Source organism: Polypterus senegalus, chromosome 4, assembly GCF_016835505.1.
Source record: "Polypterus senegalus isolate Bchr_013 chromosome 4, ASM1683550v1, whole genome shotgun sequence".
NCBI lineage: Eukaryota > Metazoa > Chordata > Cladistia > Polypteriformes > Polypteridae > Polypterus > Polypterus senegalus.
In genome coordinates this window covers 232272985-232293224 of record NC_053157.1, presented here as the reverse complement: position 1 = coordinate 232293224, position 20240 = coordinate 232272985, and the positions used below count along the sequence as shown (strand labels likewise).

At 40.9% G+C, this 20240-nt stretch overlaps 1 protein-coding gene across 1 annotated transcript in view; it reads left to right on the top strand.

The window, feature by feature from the left end:
* Positions 1-15758, top strand: part of LOC120528148 (zinc finger protein 721-like) — a 90872-nt gene extending 75114 nt beyond the window's left edge. The window contains exon 5 of the mRNA XM_039752209.1: positions 14115-15758. Coding sequence (XP_039608143.1) covers positions 14115-14665 — 551 coding nt within the window. The 3' untranslated portion in view covers positions 14666-15758. The remainder of the gene's footprint in view (positions 1-14114) is intronic.
* Positions 15759-20240: the final 4482 nt, after the last annotated feature.

Here is a 20240-nt window from a genome sequence, read left to right as displayed (position 1 = left end):
GAGCTCTTTGCTCTTTGGAGTTGTGTAGGACCGTGGCACCGCTTCATTGCATAGACAAACTGTATATGGATAGACGTCGCATTCACTGTGTTGCCCAGTCGACACGATACGTCAGCTCGTCAACTTTATTGCGAGTAGCAAAAGTGCCATTTAAACTAATACAGGTAGACGTAGAAACCGGTTTTTCTGATGAAAAACCAATAACGTTTAAAACAGTATCGTTTACAAATAACAGATTTTGGCGAATCGTTTACATGCAATTATTTATATCCATTTATACACTAATAATGGCAATTATTAAATAATAATAATTATTATTAAATAATTCCTCTCATATAAGTAACATTTCTCTCACTGCCTTCTTCCATCTCCGAAACATTTCCAGACGTCCTGTTCTTACGCAACACAGTACTAAAGTATTGGTTAATGCCCGAGTCACCTCACGTATTGATTACTATAATGCTATTCTATCTGGTATCCCACAAAAACGTATCCATCGCTTACAACTTCTTCAAAATTCTGCTGCCAGAATAATAACCTGCTGTTCTGAACCCACTGAACATATTCACACCTATTCTCTCTCAACTTCATTGGCTCCCTGTTCACTACAGAATACAATACTAAATACCGCTCTGAACATTTAAAGCTCTCCACAACCTCACTGATCTCCTCCAGACTGGCAGCCCTCTCGTTCACTCAGATCCTCATCTGCAGCTCGACTTTCTGTACCACACATCAAATTCTGTGCTATGGGAGCTCAAGCGTCTCTCATTGTGTTCCTCAACTCGGGAATTCTCTTCCCTCTCAAATACGTCAGCTCGATTCAATAACACATTTTAAAACTGCCTTCAAAAACGTATCTTTTCAAACTGGCATACCAATTGTGAATTTTGTACGGTTACTGCCAGTTATCTTTGTTTGTTTGCTAATTATTGCTTTTTGATTTATCATTCTCTTGTTTTAATTTTACTAATGTTGTTTAATTTTATTGTAAGGTGACCTTGAGTGCTAAGATTATAAAACAGGATTTTCTAATGGCCAAATATAACCAAAACAATTATTCAGCCTTACCTATGAATAGTAATCCCCTGGGATCTGGTTTGAAAGGTACAGCGGTTTGTCCAATCCCAAGCAGCACATTATTCATTACTTCACTCCACAGCAGTGCCACTCACAATATGGCGGCGACGTTGATGTACAATGCTGCTGGTCATGTGGAGTCTAGTAATTCTATGTCTATGATTTATTGCTGTCTGGGCATATCTATAGTGTGGTCCAGATCCAATTATGCAACTTTTAATGCAATACAGGAAAGCAATACAAAACAAAAGGATTGTTTGAAATATCTTGTAATAAATGAAAATGGACTTAAGTTGAATTAATTCACTGATTTTCCATGTAATGTCTCACTTGTCCTCCATTCAGATGTGAATTCTCTATGAAATAAACTTAATAAGTTACAGCGTAATGAAAATTGCATAATTAGATCTGGACCACCATGTATAGTACTTCAGGACAAATGTCGCCAATTGTGGAAGTATTGCTGTTTACAAGTCCAGTTATATTTTATTTTATTTTTTATAACAGAGCCTAATCTGCCCGGATAGGTCCTGACTCTGCACTCCTGAACTAAATTTTCCAGTCCTAAATATTACGGTAATGATTATAAGCATAGCATTTATTTCTGTAGACAGATAGACAAACAAACAGATATATGTCAGAGATACAATATAACAGACATAGGGCATCTATCTATCTATCTATCTATCTATCTATCTATCTATCTATCTATCTATCATGTAATGCCTTGCACATCTATCTATCTATCTATCTATCTATCTATCTATCTATCTATCTATCTATCTATCTATCATATAGTGCCTTTCACATCTATCTATCTATCTATCTATCTATCTATCATATAGTGCCATTCACATCTATCTATCTATCTATCTATCTATCTATCTATCTATCTATCTATCTATCTATCTATCTATCTATCTATCTATCTATCTATCATGTAATGCCTTGCACATCTATCCATATTGTGGCAAACAGACACACTCCATCAATAAATAAACATGTATTTCTTTTAGTACTGGTAGAGTTGCATATTCAAGTAACACGACTGGTATAAAACAGCAATAATCAACCAAATCCCATCTCATACTCATACACCAGGCAGCATCAGTCAGTGGTTGCAGGGAAACTCCAAAATCCCTTTAAACTTTAATAAAACACTTATGTTGCCAAAAGTTATAATCCAACATTAAATAAATCCTAACGAACAGTTTAATTTTACTTGCAGCGCCACAGAGCCTTCTGGGATGTCAGTGCCGTCCGTCACTGTAATATATAAACTGCTCCAAAACATGAAAGGCCCACTTCTGAATGAGAGTGTAGCATCAAGTCAATGACACTTCTGGGCAACTGATCTGGTCAGTTCAGTAGCAGAGAGGCTTGTTCATCAGTTTCAGCTGCTTTGGTGTTCATGAAATGAACAAGAGGGGCACTAGAGATTCAACAATGAGACGACCCCCAAAACAGGAATGAATGGTTTCACAGCTGGAGGGAGGCCACTGACATTTTTCCCTCCTCATCTGTTTTGTCACTCGTTTTGCATTTGTCACTGGTCAGTGTCACTACTGGTAGCATGAGGCCATACCTGGACCCTACAGAGTTTGGTGGCACAGGTAGTCCAATTTCTCCAGGATGGCAGGCACATCAATACATGGCTCCCATTGCCAGAAGGTCTGTTGTGTCTCCCAGCACAGTCTCAAGGGCATGGAGAAAATTCTAGGAGACAGACAGGAGAGCTGGACAGGTCGTAGAAGGTCCTTAACCCATCAACAAGACCCACCGCTATCTGCTCCTTTGGGCAAGGATGAACAGGATGAGCACTGCCAGAGCCTACAAAATGGCCTCCAGCAGGCAGGCAGAAGACTGGTGTGAATGTCTCTGACCAAACAATCAGAAACAGACTTCGTGAGGATGGCCTGAGAATCCAATGTCCTTTAATGGGCACCGTGGAGCTCGACTGGCATTTGCCATAGAATAGCAGAATTGACAGGTCCACCACTGGCGGGCGCCCTGTGATTTTCACAGATGAGAGCAGGTTCACCCTGAGCATATGTGACAGACGTGAAAGGGTCTGGAGAAGCCGTGGAGAACGTTATGCTGCCTGTGACATCATTCAGCATGACCGCTTTAGTGGGGTGGTTCAGTGATGGTATATCTGGAGAGGCATATCTATTGAGGGACGCACAGACCTCTACAGGCTAGACAACGGCACCTTGACTGCCATTAGGTATCAGGAAGAAACAAAGTACTGAGTATGATTTGGAGTTGCTGCAATTGCATTTGTGTCTTTGAATTCAGCCCTCTGTAGGTTGATCATTTTCATTTCCATCACACGATGTTCCATCCTTTCATTCCTAACACATTACCATATCAGTCCAGTGCAGTAGAGATAGCCAGCAGGATTTTTTTTCCCATTGAGTTCTGATGTGCTTAAAAAGTGTTCCTTTTTTAATTTGTAGATGGATTACGATATTCCAGAGAATGGAGATTCAGAACACCAAAAAAACCTTCGACAGTAGATGGCGCTGTTCATCAATTTGGCACAACTTTACCCACTTCTTTCTCTCGTGTCGCTCGCTGATGACTCTTTTTGTTTCGCTTTGTTTAATTTCGGCTCGGACTGCAGTGTTCCAGCTGACGCACGAGACCCGTGTCTGCATTTTCCGAGACAGAAGTGAATAGAGAAGAGGAAAAGAAGGAGCGGCGAGGAGGAGGCGTGTCGGTGAGCCACAGGAGCCTCGAGCGAGAAGAGATAATCCCGAGTGAGAGCGGCGCGAAGCAGTGCAGGAACCTCGGGGAGACAGAAAGACAAGGACAGTGCGAGTGCGGCGATCAAGAGGAATAAGAAGGTAACCTTTGGGGATGGGTTGGGGTGAGAGGGTCGTAGCAGTGTAAAAGACAGACAGACAGACAGACAGACAGAGAAGAAGCAGGGGTACGCCGCAGTCTTTGAAGTCATTCCGAGTTGGTGGTAAACAGCACCGCGCCCGTGCCTCGCGCGCTCCCTCTTTGGCATGTAAAGTCTGAGGTGTAAACCGTTCGCGCATCTCGTCCCGTCCTGTCTTATGATTGACATTCAGTTCGAGTTCAATGTGTAAGTTTAGAAGTTTCACAAAAGCGGTAGTCGAAGTCAATGACCTGCACAGACCTTGAAATGGGCAGTGGCTCAAAATGGGAAAGAAAGGGCACTTGACGAGACAGGATTTGTGACAGATTGACGCCCGCTTTTATCTCGATGGGTTTAATGTCACCGGCTATTTGATTGTAACTTCAGAAGCATTCTAATAGTCACAACTTTGGCAGGCAGGTTTGTCCATGATCGCTGATCACGTTTGGTTATCAGAGAGGACACAGCACCGCACCTCTTCTGAGCATTAACTCCATTATCTTGATATAATACCCCTTAACAAGGAGAAAGAGCAAATCTTGTTACGTCAAGGCAACAAGAGTTCACATCGCAGTACATCAAATCCAAGATGCTGTTTCCTCCATTAAGTGCCGTTTGTGGGTGATAAATTCAGGAAGTCACTCGGACAGGTCATCGATAACCATAAATCTCCATTCTAGCTTTATCCATAAGACTTTTCAGTTAAAAGTAATATATGTATTGTGATGATCCACAGTTTGCTTAGCTTTCCATTGCTTCATAGATAGTGGAAGATTCTGCCTTGACTCCTAACCCTAACCTAATCTAATGTAAAAGTGGAATGTCCTCACCGAGCAGCGTATCACTTTATCATTCCTTGAAATAGCAGCTTAGAGTTTTCTGGCAGTGGCACAAATAACAGAAATGCGTCAGCAGATGGATGAGGAATCCTCTTTTATACTTTTATTACATAATTCAGGGTGGAAATAGAAGACACCAGCGCCCAGAACATTTCCTTGTTTCGGACTTTCTGCACTGTAATAAAGTTTCGAAAACAAATTTACTTGGATTTTTTGAGTTTGTTCTTTGGAGCTACTGTGTAATACCAAACACAAAAACCACTACAATGGCTATAAACAAAATGCAACTGCAAGATCTCTACAACTTACAAACGGAGTTCATAAACTGGCCAAAGTCCACAAAACCCAACTTTAACTCTGGTTTTGGTTCAGACTGTTTTTCGACAGATCAGCCTGTGGCGCTTACTGCAGTAAACCAAATGATGCAAATTATTCACAATATAAGAAGAACAGAAGATGGATGTCCTTCCATCCATCCATTTTGTATCCCCACATATCCTAAGCAGATTTATGGAGATATAGGAGCTGATGCCAGCAAGAAACAGGCCCAATAACTGAATGGGGCACCAGTCCCTCGCAAAGGTGAGCACCAGTGCTTGAAATGGCACCTCATCCAGTGTCTCCACAGGGTAACACCAGTTTGCTGTGCCAATGCTGTTTGAACTTTAACAGTGCCCACCCAACTGCCCTAGAGAACAAATGTTAATGTGCATCCACATTAAGCACTGGTGGGCACACTTATATTAGAACTTTAGAATAATCTGAAGGAGAACAGGCCATTCAGCCCAACAAAGCCTGCCACTCCTAGACACTGAATTCCTCCAAAGTAACATCAAGTCAAGTTTTGAAAGTCCCTAAAGTCCTCCTGTCTACCACACTACTTGGTCACTTATTCCAAGTGTCTGTGGTTCTCTGTGTAAAGAAAAACTTCCTGATGTTTGTGTGAAATTTCTGACTGTGTCCCCGTGTTCTTCATGAACTCATTTTAAAGACGCCATCTCGATCCACTGGACTAATTCCCTTCATCATTTCAAACACTTCAGTCAGGCCTCCTCCTTACTTAAACTGTAAAGGCTCATCCCCTGTAGCCCTGAATCAGCCTAGTCGCTCTTCTCTGGACCTTTTCTAAAACTGTTTTGTCCTTTTTGTAGACCCAAACTGCACCCAGGACTCCAGATGAGGCCTCACCAGTGTGTTATAAAGCTTGAGCAGAACCTCCTGTGACTTGTACTCCACACGTCAAGGTGCTATATAACCTGACATTCTGTTAGCCTTCTTAATGGCTTCTGAACACTGTCTGGCAGATGATAGTGTTGAGTCCACTATGACTCCTAAATCCTTCTCATAAGGTGGACTCACGATTTTCAGACATCCCATTGTGTATTCAGACCTCACATTTTTACTTCCTATGTGTAATTCTTTACATTTACTGACATTAAATTTCATCTGCCCAAGCCTGTCTGCTGTCCAAGTCCCTCTGTGACGATTTAATGGATTCAAGATTATCTGCTAATCCACCTATCTTGGTATTTATCTTGTTTTAGCTTGTTATTTATATTCCACTCCAAATTAGACATGTATAAATGAAAGACCTGTGTGTGTGTGTGGTTGGGTGTGGAACAGTCCACTCTGCTCATGTTTAACCAAAGCCACTAGATGGCACATGTGTGCACCTCAGTTCTCACTACAAAAGATGTGTGTGTGTGTGTGGAGCACCCTGCTCATGCTGAACCACAGCCACAGGAGTTGGTGTGAATTCTACAGAAGTTGTAGAAGCTTATACAAGTGTGACTTGCCCTTGGTGAGATGGCACCTGTATGCACTTTTAGATTTATTCAGTTCTTGGTATGCACCTCACTTCTCATTGAGCCCAAGCAGACAAACTCAGCTTTGTGGTACATGCATGTTGTACATTCACACAACAAGTTGCCATACGTTTGACTGACTACACGTCCATCTTGGACAAGATATCACCTGTCCTGGCCCACTTAGCTGACGCCTCTGCAAGTTCACCAATATCGTAAAACTGTTAGGGAAGCTTCAGGTTGCTTTTTGTCTTGAACACCAGACAGCTAATCATTTCTATATATTAAAAATAGCAATGGCCCCAGCACTGCCCCCTGCTGGGCACCATTCCTAACATCAGCCAATTCTGATTTGGTTCTTCGCATCATAATAATAATACATTTTATTTATATAGCGCCTTTCCCATGCTCAAGGCACTTACAGAATTTAAGAAAGAACGGTAGGGTATACAGTATATAGAACTGTACAAACCAGATAAATAAATAAAGAAGATTAAGATAGTAAATTCAGATAAAAAGCCTAACAGACAACATAATTGATGGTCTCGCACACACACACATACGGGTTACATGAACATCTTGACAGAGAGGCAGACTGAAAGAAGGGTAATAAAGTCAAGTAGAGCTAAAAGCCTTCCTGAACAGATGAGTTTGGAGTCGTTTTTTAAAAGAATTCATGAAGTCAGCTGATCTGATTAATTTCGGTTGGTCATTCCAAAGTCTGGGCGCTATACAGCTGAAGGCCCTGCTGTCACCCATGGAGTGTAGATTAGTGTGTTATTAGTGTGTAGATTAGTGAACACTCTCTGCCTCCTGTGACTGAGCAAATTCTTCACCCATCACACCCTGAACTGCCACTTCTTTTAGTTTGATGCCCACCCTTTCATTAAATGCTTTTTGAAAATCCACATCAATAATATCATGTGCTCCACTCTGATCATATCCATTTGATGCTTCCTTGTAGAATTCCAGCATGTTTGTAAAACACGACCTCCATCTTCTTATCCCATGCTGACTGTTCAGTAAGATAGATAGATGTGAAAGGCACTATATGATAGGTAGATAGATAGATAGATAGATAGATTTAAAAGGCACTATATAATAGATAGATGTGAAAGGCACTACAGTATATGATAGATAGATGTGAAAGGCACTATATGATAACAACAACAACAACAACACTTATTTATATAGCACATTTTCATACAAACAGTAGCTCAAAGTGCTTTACATATTAAAGAATAGAAAAATGAAATACACAATTATAAAACAAAATAAATCAACATTAACATCAAATAAGAGTAAGGTTCAATGGCCAGGGGGGACAGAAAAAACAAAAAAACTCCAGACGGATGGAGAAAAAAAAAATCTGTAGGGATTCCAGACCATGAGACCATCCAGTCCCCTCTGGGCATTCTACCTAACATAAATGAAACAGTCCTCTTTGGATTTAGGATTCTCACGGAAGGGCTTGATGATGATGATGGTCATGTAGACTTCTGCCTTTTAATCCATCCATCATTGTTGGAGCATCCAACATAGATAGATAGATAGATAGATAGATAGACACACAGTATGCTCTGAACACACACCAGAATGACTAAAAAGTAAGAAAAGATCTAACTTGGCAGCCCCACTTGTTTCCTTTAGGGGGCGATATAGCTCCCTAATTGGAATAAGTTCTTTTGTAATTGTGGCGTTTTAAGTAACCAAATAATACAGAGATATGATATTAAAAGACGATATCCCTCCCATAGTGATGCGGCAGTAAAAATCACATAAGAGAAAATAACAGCTTTCTTTACTGACAATTTACGCAGCATTACCGATGGGAAGCCATAATAACAAGACAATACCAAGGTGGGATCTTGGTCTATACAGTCTGTCATTTTTTCATCGCTGCACTGGAAGGGTTTTCTGGACGAATGACGATATCACCCATTCATCTGTCCATTGGCCTCGAAGTGTTTGGCTGCTGTCCAAGTGTTTATATAATGTCTTCTCCATGTGTAGGCCCTTCCTTGGTTTCCAAACAAGGAGAGGATTCAATTTCATCTCTAACATACAGGAATAGTACAATGCCTATTTTCGCAGTTGTCCCCTTTACTCTTCAAATGCCAGACTAGCAGTTTCAAAATGCTGCCCTCTGTTCTAACATTGGCCTACACATGTGAGTTAATTTATAAAATAACTTCTTGTACAGAGCACAGTGACATTAAACTTACATTCTTGTTACACCACTATGCAAATGTATTGCTTTTGGTATAAAGGACCCCCAGTCGTGTTTCTTGACACACTTCTGCTGAATTGATTCACTGTCTGAAAGTCCTCAGTGTTGTTGTGTCACAGAGAGGATGTGCAGCGTTGTTCATAATGACACTCAGTTTTGCTTTCATTCTCTTCTTCACTACGACCTCCAGGGAGTCCAGAGTGTGTCTCATAACTGAGCCTGCCCTTTTAATCAGCTCATTCACTCGGTGGGCTTCTCTTGAAGTGATGTCACCAGCCCAGCCCACCAAACTGGCCATCACAGAGTTGTAGAAGATGTGAAGGATGTCACTACTTACATTGAAGGAGTGAAGTCTCCTACAGAAAAGAGTTTGCTCCTTCCTTTCTTCTCTAGTTCCTCTGTGTTTTAAGACCAGTCTGACCTGTTGTTGATGTGGACCCCCAAGTACTTGTAGGAGTGGACCACCTCTGCATTCACTTCCTGGAGAGTGATCGGACATTGAGGCTTTTTGATGCTGTGAAAGTCAATAAGTGATGTTAAGCTGCTGACAGTTCTCTTTGTACCAAGACACAGAGTTCTCCACCTGCCTCCTCTCCTCTGTCTCATCCCCCTTATCAGTACAGCACCCCCTAAGTGCAGAATCATCTGAGCATTTCTGCTTGTCACCTGACCTGCTGTTATATTTGTAGTCTGAGGTGTACAGAAAGAAGGGAGAAGGATCCTGGCCTATTCCTGGTATTGCTCCAGTGTTGCTCACACAGTCCATGAGCCTCATAAACAGTGGTCTGCCTCACAGATTGTCCATCATCAGGACATCACAGGCTCATCCACCTGCATGAATGGTCTGAATTTACCCCTTAACAGGGATGACTGGATGGTACTGAAGCCATGGAGAAACTGAGAAAAATAATCCTCACAGTGCTGTCAACCTTGTGGTGCAGACAGATAATTGCATCCTCCAATTCAATTTTTGTCCAATAGGCAGACTGTAGTGGGACCAGGTGGTCTACCACAAGAGGACTCCTATAGTCCAGGACCAGCCTCTCAAAGGTCTCCATGATGTGAGACATAAGTGCCACTGCCCTGTAGTCATTATGTGAATAGGCGCCTGCCTTCTTTCGAGCAGTAACAATGTAGGATGTTTTGCACCTTTTGGAGCCTTGGGGACACACTGAGCAGGTGACCGAGGACACCATAAAGTTGGTCACCTCAGGTCTTAAGAACTCGGGCGCTGACTTCATCTGGGTCTGCAGCTTTTCCTGTGTGTGTCTTCCTCAGTTGTCTCCTTACTTGGTCTTCAGTTATGGAGAGTCCATGCTGATGGTCAGAGGTGGCCATTCCAGTTGACCTGGTAGGAGATGTTGATGGTGTGAGGTGGGGGACCGGTCATTGGAATAAGGTGGCAGTGGGAGGGAAAATCTATTATTTTTCTCTTTTGCCGCACAGTAACAGAATATCATAAAAGTGACCAATGGGACAGCTACTCTGATTGTGCTCCACCCATTTGTTGTAGTTTTCTTTTAAATGTTTTCTGTTAAGTCAACTCTGATTGGTTTATAATTGCGTCAATCATCGTGAGGTAAGGATGGAAGGGCAGTACATCACTATGAGTGTCTGTAAGATGTTCACATTAATGGGCTTTTATTTTTCTCAAATATTCTAAGACCCCCTTCTGGCTGTGACCTCAGCAGTAGAAGTGTCACTTGGCCTTTCTAATGGCCATAATTTGTTTCAGCACAGAGTTAGGATGTACAATGAGCTATAAAGGAAGGAAGGAGTGGAGGTTTTCAATTTTTTTTCAGGGGTCTTAAGCCCAATGGTGCATCATGGAGGCAATCTCTGGAGGTCACCTGCATGTCGGTGATTGAACGTTCTGATCAGATTAGGTCCCATAGAAGGGTCCCTGTGAGAAGAAGCTGAAGTTAAGTGTCAGACAAAGGGGGGTCTGGCAGCTGCTTCCATTGCAGACGCAAACTAAACTGGGTAATGCCAGTCTGTCCTACTGTACCTCATTGAAATGGAGGCCCAAATTTAGGTTTCACCATGGCCTTGAATAGACCTGTGCTGCCAATGGGAAAAGACTCTAAAGGGGGAAACAAAGCATACAGTTTCAATGTTTTTGTGCTTTGTGTGCCCGTGGTTTTGTATATCATAGTAAATGTGCTCGATAAATGCTGAGGGAGTCTTAGGATGGCATGTGGAGGACCTGCAGGTCACAGCATTTAAAGTTGCTTATATAAAAATTTAGTTGTTATTTTTTCCTGTTTTTGTTAAACCTGGAAGGTAACCCAGAAAAGTGTTTGTTTTTTATGGTAACTGTATGTAATGCTTCTCTCGATTTTCTTTTGACAGATAAATTGGAGCCCCCTTCCCAGTTCACATGGCCACCATGCAGTGTAGTTTCTATTAGCCTCTAGGCTGGGGTTGTCTATGTGAGAAGACACTTAAGGGGAGAGGGAGAGAGAAGAGGTTCACACAGAGCAATGGCCTCTGCTAAAGACGAAAGCATTGAAGAAAGTCTGGCGCACGTTAAAAAAGAGGACTGTGAGTGGGGCACATCTAAGAATGTGTGTGTGAAGCTGGAGGCCTGGGAAGGAAACAGATTGGGTTTGAAAGAGGAGGAGTGCAAGGGGGAGACTGTTGAGATCAAAGTGGAGGATTCTCAAGATTTTGCAGGTAGTCCTGAACTGCGAACGCATGAAACTGGGAATATTTTCAAGGGAGATATCCGTGAAGAATGTCATTCCAGTTTACAGCCCTGGGCCCCTAATATGAGACACCTGACTAGCCGGAAGAATTCTATGGAACTGGAATCTGAGTTATGTGACTTTAAGGGGAAAATTGATGAAGGAAATGGGAGCAAAGAAGAGGAGTGTCAGTCATCCAGGAATGTGGGAATAAGTAAGTGATGTGATTAAATGTGAAACAAAAAGTGAAAATTGAAGATATTTAAAAATTCTAAGAGTGGATCTCTTGGCACGTACAGTAGATGGCAATGCCAACGGGATACACTTTTGATTGAATATTAAAGACGAGCTGCTCAGGTGCATGATGGCTAACAACAGGCTACAGATGAACATATCTTAATAATAAGGACTCTTTACATTTAGCAATTTTCTCACTACTCACTGGGAAGACCCAGGATGCAAACCCATGATCTCCTTACTGAGAGGCAGCAACAACTGCCACTGTGCCACTGGCCTGGTGTAGCATCTTTAGAAGGTGGAAATGAAAGCAGGATACACGTTTGACCAGCTGCTCTGGTGCCTCAAGACTAGCAATAGCTGAGCTAACAAATAATAATAATAATAATAAAATGTTTAGCTAAACATAAAAAAAAAAAAAACTAAACTGCCCAGGACGTTATATTCTCTACATAGTCCTGTGACTTTGGCATTGAAACACTGCAAATCAATATTCTAGAATGTTTCACAGATTAAACGTTCAAAAATGGTTACAAAGGCAGTTAAGGCAGAAATGTGCCCAACAACCCACATGCACACCAAATGTTCCTTCTGCTTTTTTTTCCTGTGCTAATAATAATGGCCAGTGACCTTACAATAATTATTATATAAGATGTTCAGTAGAGAAAATGTCTTGACTGTTTAATGACTCAGCATGTATTTATGGCTGTTTACATCTGTCTATTTATCTATCATATTGTTATTATATAGTGTATCTATCTATCTATCTATCTTATAGTTATTTTATAGTGCATCTATCTATCTATCTATCTATCTATCTATCTATCTATCTATCTATCTATCTATCTATCTATCTATCTATCTATCTATCTATCTATCTATCTATCTATCTATCTATCTAATGTTATAAGCAAACAACAAAATTAAGTGAAATGATTGCGAAATATATTTAATACGTGTAACTCAATTTACAAAGGCCTGCAGTAGGCTGGCGCTCTGCCCGGGATTTGCTTCCTGCCTTGTGCCCTGTGTTTTTGGGACTGGCTCTAGCAGACCCCTGTGACCCTGTAGTTAGGATATAGCATGTTGGATAATGGATGGATGGAATTTACAAAGGCAATGTAAAAACACTTGGGTAGGGGATAAAATCCATTTCAATGAAAATCATGAGTTGATAGTCAGAATATCACACAAGATCAATGTGACCTGAAAGGCTCCTATCAAACACACAAACATAAAACATATGTGCCACACCTGAACTAGTCAGTCCGCATTAATAGAAATTATATCATAAAGGTTGCAAACATGTAACATCAGAAATATGATTGAATTCCTGAGATTCAAGGGTATGTGTTTTGAGGATTCGCCTCTTCTTCATGGCACAGCAACTAAGAGAGAAACTTGAAAAAAATTAACATAATCAAAGATTAAATTAATCAAATGTACATCAAACCATACAACTCAAAGGTAATGCACTACCTGTTATATAAGATCAGGTGTCCACAGAAGTATATCCACCATAACTTAGTTCACCAGAAACTAAAAAGAATGGAACTGGGTGGAGGAGAGGGGGGTGAGATAGTTCAACCAACTAGTTTGCCACTGCTCTGTTTATAATAATGCATTCATTCAAAAACAGTTAACTAAACTCTTATTCAATTTTAGATTTCATAAAGAGTGGCAGCTTGCTCCCATCTTCATTTACTCAGCCCTCACCTCAGTGCAGATGGCATCACAAACAGGACAAGGAGAAGGTGAAGAAATCAACAAGAGGATCAGAGAATTTGCCCCCAGCCTCTGTGCAGTGCTGTTCTCTTCCTGCTACCGGAATCACACATACAAAGGCCAAGGATACTGAGCAACAACAAGTACATAATACAGATGAAGAGAGTTTGTATGCCAGTCGAGATTGTGGAAAAGCTTTAAAAAAGAAACCTGGCTGTAAAGATAAATTGATTCTTACGAGACGAAAGCCATATGCCTGTTCTGAATGTGGTAAACTCTATTCACGCAGCGACAGTCTTAAGCGACACAAAAGAATTCACACTGGAGAAAAAACCCACTGCTGCACAGAATGTGGCAAACGATTTCCCAGTAACAGTGCTCTTCAGCGGCATGCAAACATTCATATTGGAGAGAAGCCATATGGATGTTCTGATACCGGCAAAGAAGTTTTTCATAAGAGCAGACTTCAGGATTATGTAAAAATTCACACGGGAGAAAAACCTTATTGCTGTTCTAAATGTGGTAAAGGATTCTTATTTTTAAATAGGCTTCAACGACACTTAAGAATTCACAGTGGAGAGAAGCCTCATTACTGTACAGAATGCGGCAAACAGTTTTTACAAGTAAGCAATCTACAGACCCACATGAGAATTCACACTGGAGAAAAACCTCACTCTTGTTCAGAATGTGGCAAACGATTCTCGCAGATAAGCAGTCTTCAGATTCACACCAGAAGTCACACGGGGGAAAAGCCGTTTAGCTGTTTTGAATGTGGAAAACACTTCTCTTGTGGTAGTAGCCTTCAGAGGCACACACGGATTCATACAGGAGAAAAGCCATATAGCTGTACTGAATGTGGCAAACGATTCTCTGACAGCAGCAGTGTTCATAGCCACACAAGATTTCATACTCGAGAAAGGCCATACTGTTGCTCAGAATGTGGTAAATATTTCTCTTACAGTAGCAGTCTTCAAAGACATACGAGAATTCATACTGGAGAAAAGCCGTACAGCTGTTCTGAATGTTGCAAGAGATTCACTGACAGTAGCACTCTTCAGAAGCACAAACGAATACATACTGGAGAGAAGCCGTATTCCTGTTCTGAATGTGGTAAGCGGTTTTCACAAATAAACACCCTGCACAGGCACTCGGAGATTCACAATGGAGAGAAGTGAATCTGCAATGAGCCAGGTGTGGTACACAGTATCTGAAATTTTGCCGGTGGTGTTAGGATCAACAGGTCTCATCAATAAAAAGCTTACATGCCCGTCTTGACATCCCACCAATTGCCATGACTCCATAAGAACTGCAAAAGGAAGTGTTATTAGGAGCAATGCAGGTGCTACACCAAGCCCTCACTGCACATTTTAGGAACTGAGAAACAAAGCAGTAGAGCTGACCTGTCATGACTAAAGAGAGAGGCTCACTGCATTCTGTCTTGATAGTAAGGACGTCAAGAACATTTGGAGAAATAAACCCTGAGAGAAAGCAATCTGGAGTTTGCCAAATGTAGAATTGGGATCAACAGGTTTCATCAGCAGATACTTCCAGGCGCATTTGATGCCCCACCAATTGCTATCACTCTGTCTGAGCTGCAAAAGAAGGCATTATTAGGAACAATTTGGGTACTATGCCCACAAATAAACTATTTATATGATTTATAGAATTTATGGGAAGAGCAATTATAGTAGTAAAACAGAAATGTCCAGATTAAAGATTGAGGCTTACTCCTGTTTTCATAGTTGGCACCTAAAACTCAGTTGGAGAAATTTACTACTGAGAGAAACTTCATTGAATGTAAGGAAAAAAAAATACTTACAAATGTGTCAGGTCAACAATAAATTATAATTTATACTAGGGAGAAAAACTATTGGTAGCCTGAACATTGTATGCACTTCTCAGATCAGAGGTCATGAAAAACATAACAATGAGGTAGCACAGCATTGCTGTTCTAAATGTGGGAAACGATTCTTACAAATATCCAAACTTACATTGCTCTTAATGTGGCAAGTGTTTCTCAAACAAGTCTTAGGAGCCACGTGATAATTCACACTAGATAGATCAATCAATCAATAAGCTACAATGAGAAATGTGACAATTTTGGAATAAAACCACCAACATTCACTGGGGCTGAGATCTACAGGACTCATTAAATGAAACTTCTGGATGTACCCAGAAAATGTTTACAATTTTCATAGGAATTGATTACTTTTTTATGACAATACCATTACATTGACTTAAAAATACAGCCAGTACATTCCCAGTCTTACTATGGGTTATTATGTCTTGAAATTACTGGTTTTTAATTTTCCCATTAATTTTTAAATACCTCCCGAGTCCTTAGTATCCACTTAAATCTCTTGGTTAATGAGGTCATTGGTACACTTAAAAATGATAATAATAAACTTCTGAGGGGGAGAGAGAGGACCTCGCAAAACTCATTCTGTGTGAATCTCCATATCTGCAGGACATAATTGAATAATGTCATACGTTATAGATGAGCAGAAAAGTTCCCAAGATGTCACAGAAAATATCACTGACAGATTATTGAAATAATGTTTGGGCATTGACCAAACCAAATAGCATTTCACGATACCCATAATGTCCTGATGCCATCTTTCACTCTTTCTCTTCCCTAATTCTTATTATTAGTGACTTCACTATGTAGATCAAATCTAACAAAAGCTGTTTTGCCATTTTGTGCTATTTATTAATTTAACAAGAACTGCTCTTTTATGGGCAAATGTGGCTCTAGCAGTTGCTCTTCTTGATACACTCTGCAACAAAATACCAAGACGTGGAGTTGAAGCAGAAACCTTCACAGCCTTTAAGAAGAATCTGGATGAGGCATTGGGATCGATTAGCTATTAGCATTAAAATAGGCTAGATGGACTGAATGGTCTCCTCTCCTTTGTCAGATTTCTTATGATCTTACTTCAAGTAAAGGGTTTATTAACAGGCATGTTTCAACTTCAGGCTTGTGAGTGATGCCCAGTAAATACAAAGAGAATGGCTGACACTGGGTCACATGTACACTCGATGTATAATTTGATGTCAGTGTGTGGTGCTGGGTGAGTTTCTGTGCATGTCTTTTGGGCTCAGTCACAATTAGAAGCTAATATGCTTGCTGTCTATTATAAACGGAACAAAACCCAGTAAGGAATCGACTGTATTGGAGAAATGTGTCTTGTGCCCTAGAGATCCACTAAATGGCAACTTGGAACGTTCATGAACACTTTTGTAACTTCAGTGTGCAATTGTGTGCAGTTTACTATTTAGGCAAAAAGATAGATAGATAGATAGATAGATAGATAGATAGATAGATAGATAGATAGATAGATAGATAGATAGATAGATAGATAGATAGACAATATATAATAGATAGATAGATAGATAGATAGATAGATAGATAGATAGATAGATAGATAGATAGATAGATAGATAGATAGATAGATAGAGTGCATCCGGGAAGAATTCACAGCACATCACTTTTTCCACATTTTGTTATGTTACAGCCTTATTCTGAAATGGATTAAATTCATTTTTTTCCTCAGAATTCTACACACAACACCCCATAATGACAACGTGAAAAAAGTTTACTTGAGGTTTTTGCAAATTTATTAAAAATAAAAAAACTGAGAAATTCCATGTCCATAAGTATTCACAGCCTTTGCTCAATACTTTGTCGATGCACATTTGGCAGCAATTCCAGCCTCAAGTCTTTTTGAATATGATGCCACAAGCTTGGCACACCTCTCCTTGGCCAGTTTCACCCATTCCTCTTTGCAGAACCTCTCAAGCTCCATCAGGTTGGATGAGAAGTGTCGGTGCACAGCCATTTTAAGATCACTCCAGAGATATTCAATCGGATTCAAGTCTGGGCTCTGGCTGAGTCACTCAAAGACATTCACAGAGTTGTCCTGAAGCCACTCCTTTGATATCTTGGCTGTGTGCTTATGGTCGTTGTCCTGCTGAAAGATGAACCGTCGCCCCAGTCTGAGGTCAAGAGCGCTCTGGAGCAGGTTTTCATCCAGGATGTCTCTGTACATTGCTGCAGTCATCTTTCCCTTTATCCTGACTAGTCTCCCAGTTCCTGCCACCACCATGCTTTACTGTAGGAATGGTATTGGCCAGGGGCCTCATGTATAAACGGTGCGTATGCACGGAAATGTTGCGTAAGAGCTTTTCCATATTCAGATTGCGATGTATAAAACCTACACTTGGCGTAAAGCCACGCACATTTCCACGGTACCTCATACCCTGTCGTATGCAAGTTCTCCGCTCGGTTTTGCAGACTGGCGGCACCCAGCGTCAAAGCAGTGCTACTGTTCCTGTCTGGTTACACCTTATTTTCCTGACGCGGCTTTATAAATACACTGAAACTAACCGCATATTGTTTATTAGTGTAACGCATCTGATTGTAATTAACTTGTAACAATATAATGGTCCAGGGAACAGCCATAGTATTCAAATACCATAACTGCTTTAGCGTTGTTACTCTCACTTCTTCTTCTTCTTCTTCTTCTTCTTCTTCTTCTTCTTCTTCTTCTTCTTCTTTCAGCTCCTCTTGTTAGGAGTTGCAACAGCGGATCATCTTTTTCCATATTACTCTCACTGCACCACTCGGAGTATTTATATCACTGTGTCTGAGTGTGAATCACAGCAGCAGCTGATTGGAAAGAGAATTATCGGTATACAGCTTCAAGGACACGCTGTCTCAGCTGCGGCAAAACGTTTTTAAAGCCTTTCCTGTACGGACCTCGCGGTTCACAAACAGTTTCATGCCAAGAACTTTAAACAGTCAATCAGTCCATCAAGTGCTCCTTGTAGAACGGTTTGTACTTATAAGTACAATCACCTCACTGTAAACTTACACTACAGTTATATTATCGCACAACCTGCAGCACTTTATAAAGCGCGTATTTACATATGATGACAATATCATTTTTAGAACATAAAGCGCGTGCACGAGTGTTAGTTTTCACGCTGATCGGGATTTATGTAGCGGAAGAACGTGGAAGTTGGAGTACGCACAGATTCCTTCATTTGGATTTTTCTGTGCGTAAACACATTTCGGCTTTTGTGCTTACGCCATGTTATAGTGCGAATTCTACGCACGGCGTTATACATGAGGCCCCTAGTGATGAGCGGTGCCTGGTTTCCTCCAAACGTGACACCTGGCATTCACACCAAACAGTTCAATCTTTGTCTCATCAGACCAGAGAATTTTGTTTCTCATGGTCTGCGAGTCCTTCAGGTGCCTTTTGGCAAACTCCAGGCAGGCTGCCATGTGCCTTTTACTAAGGAGTGGCTTCCGTCTGGCCACTCTACCATACAGGCCTGATTGGTGGATTACTGCAGAGATGGTTGTCCTTCTGTAAAGTTCTCCTCTTTCCACAGAGGACCTCTGGAGCTCTGACAGAGTGACCATCGGGTTCTTGGTCACCTCCCTGACTAAGGCCCTTCTCCCCCAATCACTCAGTTTAGATGGCCGTCCAGCTCTAGGAAGAGTCCTGGTGGTTTCAAACTTCTTCCACTTACGAATGATGGAGGCCACTGTGCTCTTTGGGACCTTCAAAGCAGCAGAAATGTTTCTGTAACCTTCCCCAGATTTGTGACTCAAGACAATCCTGTCTCGGAGGTCTACAGACAATTCCTTTGACTTCATGCTTGGTTTGTGCTCTGACATGAACTGTCAACTGTGGGACCTTCTATAGACAGGTGTGTGCCTTTCCAAATCATGTCACATCAACTGAATTTACCACAGGTGGACTCCAATGAAGCTGCAGAAACATCTCAAGGATGATCAGGGGAAACAGGATGGACCTGAGCTCAGTTTGGAGCTTCATGGCAAAGGCTGTGAATACTTATGGACATGTGCTTTCTCAATTTTTTTATTTTTAATGAATTTGCAAAAATCTCAAGTAAACGTTTTTCTTGTTGTCATTATGGGGTGTTGTGTGTAGAATTCTAAAGGAAAAAAAATGAATTTAATCTATTTTGGAATAAGGCTGTAACATAACAAAATGTGGAAAAAGTGATGCGCTGTGAATACTTTCCGGATGCACTGTAGATAGATAGATAGATAGATAGATAGATAGATAGATAGATAGATAGATAGATAGATAGATAGATAGATAGATAGAAAGATAGGAAAGGCACTATATAACTACTATGATAGATAGATAGATAGATAGATAGATAGATAGATAGATAGATAGATAGATAGATAGATAGATAGATAGATAGATAGATAGATAGATGTAAAAGGCTTTCAATGTGTTATATTGTGTACTTGACAAATGCAGTATTTACTTGTCTTTCTGTCTGCATAACTAAATGCTGCCTTTATCATACCATCAAAACCATTATCATTATCAAAACCAGTACATTTAGCTCAAAATTACGGATCTATCTGTGCAGCTAGGGGTATTGGACTGGCACTATCCATCAACAGAGTGACAGTTTTTTTTATTATTATTAATTATATGTAAACAGCAGTATTTTCATGGCTGGTGAAATCTGTCCGAAGAAGAAGAAGAAGCAGCAGGTGACATGCCCGGCCACGAATAATGCAAATCCTCTACCCTAACTGCACAACTCAAGAGAGCAAAAGGTTCCGCAGAACAGCCAATCCGATTGTAGTTTGTCAAACGCCGCGTGAATCATGTGACATAAACATACAATTCTATAGGCTGCTAGGCTGAGTTCCTATATCACAGACCTGCGGAGGGTGGGTCCTTCGCAGGA